This window comes from Megalops cyprinoides, chromosome 10, assembly GCF_013368585.1.
Source record: "Megalops cyprinoides isolate fMegCyp1 chromosome 10, fMegCyp1.pri, whole genome shotgun sequence".
Lineage (NCBI taxonomy): Eukaryota > Metazoa > Chordata > Actinopteri > Elopiformes > Megalopidae > Megalops > Megalops cyprinoides.
Genome location: NC_050592.1, coordinates 15,359,694 through 15,370,368, shown reverse-complemented (window position 1 = coordinate 15,370,368; position 10,675 = coordinate 15,359,694). Strand labels below are relative to the sequence as shown.

Below are 10,675 nucleotides of genomic sequence, written 5' to 3'. Positions count from 1 at the left end.
GCTGCCAAGATTATATTGTCAAGATTATAATGTCTAATAGTTGGAAAAGTAACATCAAATAAAAGTGATTTTGGTATCAATTCATCTTGTTTCCATACTGTCTATATCATATTTGCGACTTATTAGTATGCCAAACATTCCTGCATTTAGTAAAGCATTGTAAACCTCCAGACACTTTTGTCTACTGCAGTTTCCTCTATACTTTTAAGAAGACAAGGTGATTTAATATATGTGGCAGCTATCGAACAAGACATAAACTGCACCTTTCTCTACAGATGTGGAGTAAAGAGGAAAAAAGCCACTTATGCTGGGCATTACATGTAAGAGTACAGATCTCAGCAGGAAGGGAGGTTACAAAAGTTACAAAAGTCAGTCTTGTATGTAACTACTCAGCTAATGCCTGCAGACTATATTTACCTTGAAGTTCTGAGTTTTTTCCAACTCACTAAAGAACTTCAACAGAAGATACACAAAGTGTTGTATAGCTGGATACAGCACAGTGGTGTCGTTAGGTCCAATCATTCGGGGCTATAGCCCCGAATATTTTGCCTAGCCCTGAATCTTTTCGCCCTGAAAAAGGAGATGTTTTATAGCAAAACAACAGACAGACTGTGTAACACAGTGGAACTTAACTTGCGGCGTCTGAAGGGTTGATAATATTTATTTATTATAAAGGTAGATATAACCTACCCAACCTATCAAGGCAGATCTCCCTTAAAAAAAAAAAAGACAAGCCCCAGGAAAACTTGACTTAGCTCCTGTTCTTTTCAAGAGCTAGAATTGCCCCTGATACAGTAGCTGTCACATTTGTGAAAACTTTTGAATGCAGTATTATTCCTCATTGTCTGAAATACATTTACTGGGTTATATTAGGCTTAACTGGATCATGGAAAGTTAGCCATTTATTTTAAATGAGATGGTCTACTCGCAAGACAATTATATGGTAAAATACAGAACAGTGCACTATTCTTATATTCATGGAGACGAATGGTGTACATCCTCATAAATCATTTGTAATTGATACATTTTTGCTATTTAAATTTGTTTATTGTGGTTGACTTGAGCAGTTACTCAGACTTATAAGGGTTGCGTATGTGTATCAGTGTATCAATAGAAATAAACTCATCCTTTTTCAGGGCACCAGGATGTCATATAATCCTCAGATTGTATTGAGTCCCTGAGCTGGTTTTCGATTAGGTGGTTCAGGAATAATTACAAACAGTGGGTGCAAAAACCTGTTTCTTGCCTGACACAGTTGCCCTTGGTAATCTGTCCAGAATTATTTAGTTCAACATATTGAAATTCAGAGAACATCTGCTGGGACTTTGATAACGCTAATCACACTGTGGGATGCAATGGTGAAAATTCAATACTGCTGTTGCTGTCTTACAAATGATTGAACAGACTTTGGCAACATTTGAAAGTCAGTGTTTTCCCAAACCTAGCATCTGCACATGCTGTGGGTTGCCTACAATGTCCCACATCCAATGCTTTACATTCAGATCTGTGTCAGATGAAGTCATACAAGTTTAAGTTGCAACAAAGTTATGTGTATTTTTTGTTTTCTGTAGTTGCTGATGTTAGTTTCTGTTTTACAGTGAAAGTGTAAAATGACATTCAGGAAAGAGCAATGTTTGAATGAAAAGGATATTATCTATATTCTTGATGTTGTTGTACAGAGCTCCTCTAAAAAGAGTTATTTTGTTAGTAAGAAGTAGCAGCTGTTTTAGGCTGGTGCATTATACAACTAGGGTCACGCACTGTCATGTATAATATCAATGAGTTGTCAATATTATTTTGACATGTTCTGCAGCTAGTTTTGGATTTCCTTCTTAATTTGGCCATATGGCCAATTTGTGGCCATAATTCCTTATCTGCATGATATTTTTTGCATTTCTACCCCTGTATTTTCTGCTACCGCTACATTTCATTTCATGTGATTGGATCATTAGAGGAGATGCTGCTAAGTTAATTCCTGTCACACAGCCCTTAAATGAAGTCAGTTGAAGGTTATTGATTTTTTCTTTTGTTCCAATCAATTCCAAGGTTTGCAAACATGGCCTTTTATATTCATGTCTCTCTCTGCAGGTGTCAAAAGGGATATTGTTTTTACCTCACTTTTAATTCTGTGCAGGTTTGGGTTTTGCTCTTATTTGTTAGAACCATTATGGTTGAGGAGAACTGACCTTTCCTTGCCTGGAGTAATATCGATCCTGTGAAGTTTCTAGCACTGAACCGGACGAGTATTCTCTTTAGAATGAATGTGACGTGTATCAGAACCTATACATGGGTGAACACTTAATACATTTGTCTATATTGTGGACTAGGTTGCCCATGCCCATCGCTAATTGTTTCATCAGTGTGTTTCACAGCTGCTGTTACTTACTGTTTGTTAAATGTTTGCAGCCCAGATTCAGTTTGCTTATCATGTCATACATTCTGCAATACTTTCACATCACGATCTCAGCAGTGTCTGAAGTAAAAGAAAAATATGTAAAAAGAAAGGTTAGATTCTTTGACATTGGTTACTCGAATGGAAGGAAAAGCATTTTTTGGTTTCATTGAGGATCTAAGGATAGAATCTAAATAGTGGAAGTCCATCTGCATCTTGTCCTTTGTGAAATTATTTGGAATGTGGTGATATTCAGTAAGAATGTGACATTGCAATTAGGAGCACTTTTACATTAAGTCCAGTGATGCGCTCATTGGTTTACCCAAATGGCTAAGAACAGGAGGATACAGGTAAAAGTAATTCTTGCAGCTCTCATCAGCTACAGGACCTAATTTTGGCATTAATTTAGAAGGAGGCACAACAAAGAATCAGGACTCCTTTTTGAATTGCATTTTAACAGCACTTTAAGGGTGAATGCACTATACTGGCATACTTTACATGAGGTGTCAGAGAAGGGGAAAGCCTTTCGCTGGTATCGCTGTGCGAATGAATTGTCCTGTGTGTCTCAGGGGAATGCTTCTGTCACTTCTGATAGCCGTCCTCAGGTTTAAACTGACAGCTGGACTCAGGCTTCCTGAAGACTTCAAAAGGTCTTGCAGTCTGCTTGTCCTATAACTGTTTGACCTTTGACCTTGTAGAGCTTCACTATCCTATCTTGACATCCTATCTTGGACTATTGGATATTTTTTTACTGGATGAAAGAATCCTTTGTATTGTTCTCCACAGCAGTGCAGTACATTTGGCAACTGCTACAGTAGATATCAAGTCAATAGGTGATATTGTACAGTTGGTAGTCTGCATTCTTCCCGAAATGTAATCTCACATACACATCTCTGTACGGTCCTGTCTTGCGCACTATCACATTTATCAGAAGCTGTGCAATGGCCCTCGACCGCTTCTGTAAACAGATTGTAAACAAATTGTAAACAGAGCAATGAAATTATGCTTGGATTATTGATGATGTTTTGAATTTACTCAGTCATATAGACTCAATAGATTTACCAAAAAAATGAAGACATTGCATCAGTATTCTCATTTATTCATTCATGTATTGCTGAATTTGGAGTTTCAGGAGTTTGCTATTATTAATGCTTCAGACATGCAAACCTTTAATGGCAGGGAGGCGTCTCTGTAATTCATTTTGACTATGTTACTGGTTTATAGAGACACAGCCTATTTCCTCTATGCTCCCTGAAGTAAGAAACATCATTGAAGGCAGGTTCCACAACTGAAACTATCAGAGCGGCACAGGAGGAAAGAGATGATGCTGTAACTAACACGATCTGAACACGCAAAATTAAGAGGAACACCATTTTTTAAGGGATAGTGAGAGTGCAACCTCTGGTCATACAGTACATTCACAGCTGTGACTTCAACTCATATCACTGCTTTTGTAAGTCAGAGATTAGTTGGTTTATTTTTTTTATTTATTTATACTTTTTTGGCAGATATGTGATTATCTGAGGTCTGCCCTCTGAAGGGAGTGCTTTCCGCTTTGGTGCTGTCAATACCAGCTGCAGAGCTCTCTTTGATAACTGGATTGGATGGAACGCTCTGGGCTGGTAATCAAATTTGTGTTCCCACTCAGCGGCTGCTCCTGGCACCACCATCCTTGCTCAGTGAAGAGGGAGGAAGTGAGGCTGAGGAAGGATTCATTGCAGTGATGGAGCAAGGGGGGGCTCAGTGCTGCCAAATCCCGTTTTGAATGGACAGTTGCAGTAGACACCTGTAGTGTGCTCAGAAGTGTGAGTCTGTTAGGCATGAGGAGAGTGCACTGTAAAAAAATAAAGGTTTATTTGTTTACTTTATTATTAAAGACATAGGGTTTATTTATAATGTTATGGTTCTATTATCTTGGCGGCACCTATGAATTAAGAGTTTCAAAAGTAACTAAAACAGGGTCTAACAATATCTAGGGAAGATTTCAGGGATTTCTGAGATTTCTGCAGTGCTATTGTAAAGGCACTGTGTCCTAACAGAAATTCAGAGTCACTAAAGAGTGCCATGATTTTTAACTCGGCACAGAACATTAAACAATATTATATGCACAAAAATCCATTCAGAACACCAAAATAAACTGACTAAATGTTTTTTTTTTTTATCTAAGCAAGGTGATTCCTGATAAAAGTTAAAATTTATAATACCATAATTTATAATGTATTATTAAGTGTCTTCTTCATTATGTAAGTTAAAGCTACCTATAACCCTTTTAAAAACCCATAAGCATATTTCTCTCCAAAGCCACTACAGAGAAGAGCAAAGGGAGTTTTGTCAGCTGAATCTATAATTATTGTTCACTTAATTAGATGAGCTGCACCGACAATTATTGCCCACTTTATTAGAGTAATTACACCTGCAGCCCGGACTTGAGATGACCTTTAAGCCCCATAATTTAAAATGGCATTCAAAACAGATTGTTTTCTTACAGTGAACAAAACTATGAAATGTACTTCAAAAATATTCAGAGATGGCTTTCCTGAGTGAAAATATTAGACCATTTGAGTGACCATTAATATGCACATTTAAAACGATCGGACAATCAGAATGGTAGAGAGGTGAGATGGAGCACACATCTGAGTGACTGTCACTCATCTTGTACTTCACCTGCATCAAATGAATGTTCTGCCAGTGCAATGAAAACAGCACATTACTCTGGTTTTTCCTCTAAATGCTTTCCTTCTCTTTATTTTGCTTCTATTTCTCTTCTTTGTTTCATTTACTTCCTCTTGGAAATAAAATAAGGGACAATATTCGAACTTTTCCACAGTGGAATGAGAAATTTCTGAACATTTCTGAATCATACTGTATATGCATTCGAACTGCTTAAGGCAGCAATCCACGATTCAAATATGTTGTTGCCATCTAGTGTCCATATTCTGCATAATGTTACTGGTGCTGTCAATACCTTGTACAAAGACGACAGTGTTGAGCTTTACCTTAAGTCATCCTACCCTGGTATAGCTAGTTTGTATTTGTCTTATAGCTGACTTTTTAGTATCCTCATTATTAGACTTCCTTGGGTTTTGATGTTTGGTAACTTCCTGCTCACCACAATTACCAAAAACAGCTTGGGTGTGAGTTTCATGGTTGCATTCTCCTGCTCATTAAAGATGAGTGGTGTAGTCAGACGGGTGTCATTGCATCTCCCTACATAGAAGCAATTATACTGCTGGCGTGGACATCCAGTGCTATATAGCCTGCTGTGCCTGGGATGACCAGGTACACACCTCGCCTACAGCTGGCTATATGTGGAAACAACATTTTTAGCATGCCATGTTTTAAGGACACCTGGGTGCATATGAGTACTATGAAAACATGAAAGGCCCTGGAACTTCAAAATGATGGCTGGAAATGATACATTTTTTTCTACGCTAGTCAAGTTTGTGTCAGTTGGCATAGTATGTGTTTACAAAAATCTTGTGCATGTTCAGATTGTTTTATGGATTGTTGCTCTTAGTTGGTGTTTAATTGATTACCCCGACCCATTTAAAAACAAAAATAAAATGCTAGAAACAGATTAATTTAAACTAGCTCATAGTTATGTTTCATTTTGAAACCTTTTCACCTATTTATACTGAAGATTAATTAAAATTGAATGATACCACATTGCAGTCTGAATTATCCTTCTTGTGAGATGATTGGCTCTGAGATAGTGTGCCTGGCATTTTTGTTTTGTTTGACTGGCTTTTTGGGCTGGGATTTTGGTCATAGTAGTGAATATTCTCAGAAAATGTTTAGGATTGGTGATGAGAAAAAGGAAAGAAAATGCCAGTAACCGAAAGACCCTTAACCTGCTTAACCTGAATTGCATCAGTAAATATCAAGCTGAACACAGGTCATATGCAGAATGCAATGTAAACTTTCAGAGTTCCTGGAAAATGGGCATCCACTGTCAGATAATATCCTTGTACATGTTGTATAGATTGTTTTATCAGATACCATTGTACATGCTGTGTAGATTGTTTTGTCAGGTATTTTATATTCATATCGCCCTTGCTAAACAATGACCTGTATGAGTATGCATGGAACGTCAGAGTGGATTTCATTATATTTACACTTGGTGCAAGTTGACAAAAGTGTTAGCCATGCTTTCACACTACCCTAACACTAGGCTAACACTACTGAGGTGTGGCGTTAGTGTGAGATCTCACAATGAATACCACTTTTTTTTTCAACAGAATGACAGGTCTTATTTTAAAATGACAGTGACAAGAAATCTTTATGTCCTTACTTTATGAATTAAGATACAAATCTTGACGTTATTTTTGTTAGAGCTATTCTATAACTTTACATCTCAGGGGCTGTAGTGCATGTAGATCAGATAATTATAATAAAGCCTTTTTATCATTGTCTTTTAATTATTATTGGTAGTGGTAGTAAATAGTAGTATTAGTACAATCAAGGCTTAAAATTACACATCAGTCAGGGGCTGAAAAAAAATTGTTCTCAGATTTACGTGTTAAAGCAAATTATTAGACTGTTGCTTCGGCTGCATTACATGTTGGAGTAACTCAGGTATTCCCGTGCATCCTGATTTACGGTGTAGCTTGCACTGTAGGGTATCACAGTATCACGTAAACTGTAGCTAATTTTTGTGAATTTAAAATACAGAACTCGATGGGTAACACCTTATTGAGAGAGAAGGCGGTATTTTAGGAAATGTATCGTGTAATCTTGTCACTACGTCTGGCAAGAATTACTCATTACCTACTCAGCCAACATAAGGTGTGTTTACATTAGCCTTTGGACCAGCTTCAAAAATAACAAGGAAGGTATCAGAAATTACTCAGGTAATTTTAATTGGCTTCAGTTATCGCACAGATTTTTCAGCCGTCATATAAAATTGCGTTCACTGTAATTGTCGTTTTTGTTTTCCTGTATTGTTTTCTTAAAACTTTTGTAAACCGACACCTACTGATTCAATATAGACTGCGCTCCGTCATTTGTGAGGATATAATTTACCGACAAATTTAACACTTTATATCCATTCTATCCATTCATATATCCAATATTACATAGGTTTTTTAAACCCTTTTAACAAGATGTCCGCGCTCTTTTTTGCTTGTGGACTATTATTTGGTCTTTTGGTAAGTTACTTCCTTTTAGTGATGAATTTGGAAATACATCATCGGATTACACAACAAAAGGACAAGTCGAAGACAGACATTTTAATGGACGTGAGCGAGTTTCAAGTGACTGACCATGTGCAGAACGAAGGTAATCGCAATGGACTTTGCCTGTTCTTTACGCTTTTTTTCCCCTCATTTCACCGATTCGACTTCTGCTCGTCATAAGTGTACATTTGTGGGACAGTGTCAGCACCTAGCCTATCATACGCAAATAGGAAAATACAAAAGCTAACCCATTAGATATTTACAATATGTTATCCGTTGTATATGCACTCATTATGTGCCTGGTTGCGCTTTGTTAAACAATGAAAGTGTATCCTAACTATTATGTATTTCAGGCAAAGGAATGGAAGTTTCCCAGGACCATTTATCAAAAGTGCGAGTATTGTGCTGGATAATGACAGGACCTACGAATCTTGAGAAAAAGACACTGCATGTCCGCGCTACTTGGACCAGACACTGCGACAAAGTGCTGTTCATGAGTTCTAAGGAGTCGCCGTTTCCCACAGTCGGCCTCAATGTCTCCGAGGGCAGAAGCAATCTCTACTGGAAAACCATACGAGCTTTCCAGTACGTCCACAAGAACCATTTGGAAGACGCCGACTGGTTTTTGAAAGCTGATGATGACACTTACGTCGTGCTGGAAAATCTCCGTTACTTGCTTTCTAAACACGACACAGAACGGCCCGTTTACTTTGGTCGCAGGTTTAGACCGTTTGTGGCGCAAGGCTACATGAGCGGAGGGGCCGGCTACGTTCTCAGCAAAGAGGCGCTCAGGAGGTTTGTGAAAGGTTTCAGCGATGGAAACTGCACGCACTTTTCTCCCATTGAAGACATGGCCTTGGGAACGTGCATGGAGACGATGGGAGTTGAAGCAGGAGACTCCAGGGATAAAAACAAAAGGGAAACATTTCACCCTTTCACTCCAGAACAGCATTTGATGAAGACTCCGGGAAAACAGGCCTGGTACTGGGGTTATGGATATTACCCCAGCATAAACGTAAGTATATAAACAAAGTTATTAACTTAATACCTGTAAATGCCTGTCAGGGCGCTTGTATTATGACCCTGTTGTGATGCCATGGTCCATTTGATAAATACATAAATAAATTGACTACTACTACTACTACTACTACTAATAATAATAATAATAATAATAATGTCATTAATTCCAGAGATGGGGCAGGTACGCCAGTTCATTCAAACATCCAGAATAGAAATCAATAAATCATTCTTTCTGGGGAAAGTAAGCGAGATTGCACACTTTTCCTTGGATTTTGACAAAAGTTCCATGTTTACAATCATGTTCTTTCATGTACAGTTTCATCTGATCTGTTAGTAAATTTTATTTGAAATGGCTGACGTACGGAATCAAGAGAAGGCCTGAATAATCTGGATCTTTGGATCCAGATCTGGATCAATGAAAACTTTAGACTTAAAAATCACCAGAATGCATCAATGTATTAGCACTCTGGCAAAAATAGCCTCATCCTTTTACTGTCTCTGAGTAAAAGGAGCCTTTGACAGGAGCTTTGCTGTTCTTGCTGCTCTTGCTGCTACCGTTCATACCATTTGTCCAGAAAAATGATTTTACTGCTGTTACTAATGAATGTGTTAACAAAAACTCCTAAAACAGCAAACAGGTGCCTTTGCAAAAGGATGTCGGTGTGTTTCAGGCACTGACGCATTCAAGTGGATTTACTTACCGTAAATGGTGCAGTCATTTTTGTTTGCAAAGGGTGTAACAGTGTTTCCGCACAGTAATGGGCTGTCATTGTGACGTCATTTCTCAAACCTGTGTGCTGGGTTTTCTGACACTTGCAGTGCTGAGATTGTAGGTCTCTGCATTTTGATGATCTGCCTTTGATGATGAAAAGCAGAATTTTGGTAGTGGTTATGAGACTGGCTTTGTAGCCAAAAGTTACAGGTTTGATGCACTGACTGCTGTTGTATCCCACAGTACCATGGATAGCTCCCATTAAAAAATATAATTTTTATAATTGTATATTTGGGTAATATAATTGGACAGTTTAAAATGCAAGTGAACAGCCCTGGTTAAGGCATCTTCTGAGCTAATAATATTGGTTTTCCTTTTAAGGGTCCTGAGTGCTGTTCGGATTTTACAGTGTCCTTCCATTACGTAACACCAGAAGCAATGTACGAGCTGGAATATCTCACTTATCACCTGCGTCCATATGGATACCAGTACAGATTCCATCTTGATTCTTCACAAAATGACACAGAAAATTCAACACATTGAGGAGAATATAAATGGGACACTTAGGTTTGAAATTAAAACATGTTATTAATGTCTTTGATTTTGTTTTGTATTTCTGCCCCCTGCACTATTTATTACTTCCTTGGTACCTCCCACACTCTTTGGGATTTTAAAAATTACTGCAGTACAAAGCTGAAGTTTGGTAAATGTTCCAACACATTTTACTGGTTTTATTCTAAATGGAGTTGTACCTCTGCTCAACATGAGTCCTGTCAAAGATTAGTCAGTCAGCATTATCAACAAAAGTAACATGTATGCACTATATGTTTGGTGTGACTGACAATGTGCCATTTTACCATACAAAAAATAAACAATATGTGTGGACAGTTTTCATTCCTGGTGATGCTTGGTTGTGATAAAGCATAAAGGAAATGTTGTTAGGAAACATGGAGGCTAGAGACCTCTGCTCAGACATCATGGAAAGCTGTCACTTTATTTTATGGACCTGTTTATGCTGTTAAAAAGATAACAAACACTTAACTACTTATTAATTATGATTTTTAAAATTGTAACAGTAAACCAAAGATTTACTATCTAGCTATGCGTCCTTCTCACTTTATTGAATATTTACAACTTACGTAACCATTGTTAATGAATTATGAATAATAGACTGTGACTGTTTCCTCTTGAATTCTGAGGTTCTGGTGTATACTCAGTTTACTTAAACTCTGATAAATAAGCGTAATTACATTGTTAAAACAGATGTTAAAACCTCTAGTAATACAAAGGCTATTGAGACGTTGTATACAAGTGCTGTATACTGCACTTCTGTATATATGCTATCAATTTGTTAGGCCGTACAAAAATCCCTTTCAT

The 10,675-nt window shown here is 37.6% G+C and overlaps 1 protein-coding gene across 1 annotated transcript; it reads left to right on the top strand.

Moving 5' to 3' along the window:
* The first annotated feature begins 7,568 nt into the window (after positions 1 to 7,568).
* Positions 7,569 to 10,065, top strand: LOC118784676 (glycoprotein-N-acetylgalactosamine 3-beta-galactosyltransferase 1). The gene is made up of 3 exons (XM_036539039.1): positions 7,569 to 7,669; positions 7,920 to 8,581; positions 9,680 to 10,065. The coding sequence occupies exons 1-3, from the start codon at positions 7,624 to 7,626 to the stop codon at positions 9,839 to 9,841; spliced, it is 870 nt and encodes a 289-aa protein (XP_036394932.1). The 5' UTR covers positions 7,569 to 7,623; the 3' UTR covers positions 9,842 to 10,065.
* Positions 10,066 to 10,675: the final 610 nt, after the last annotated feature.

Excerpts from the sequence above, each read along its gene's own strand:
- LOC118784676 (XM_036539039.1), top strand. The coding sequence starts at position 7,624 with ATGGACGTGAGCGAGTTTCAAGTGACTGACCATGTGCAGAACGAAG. Across the intron at positions 7,670-7,919 it reads TGACCATGTGCAGAACGAAG|GCAAAGGAATGGAAGTTTCC; the intron begins GTAATCGCAATG and ends TATGTATTTCAG. Across the intron at positions 8,582-9,679 it reads GATATTACCCCAGCATAAAC|GGTCCTGAGTGCTGTTCGGA; the intron begins GTAAGTATATAA and ends TTTCCTTTTAAG.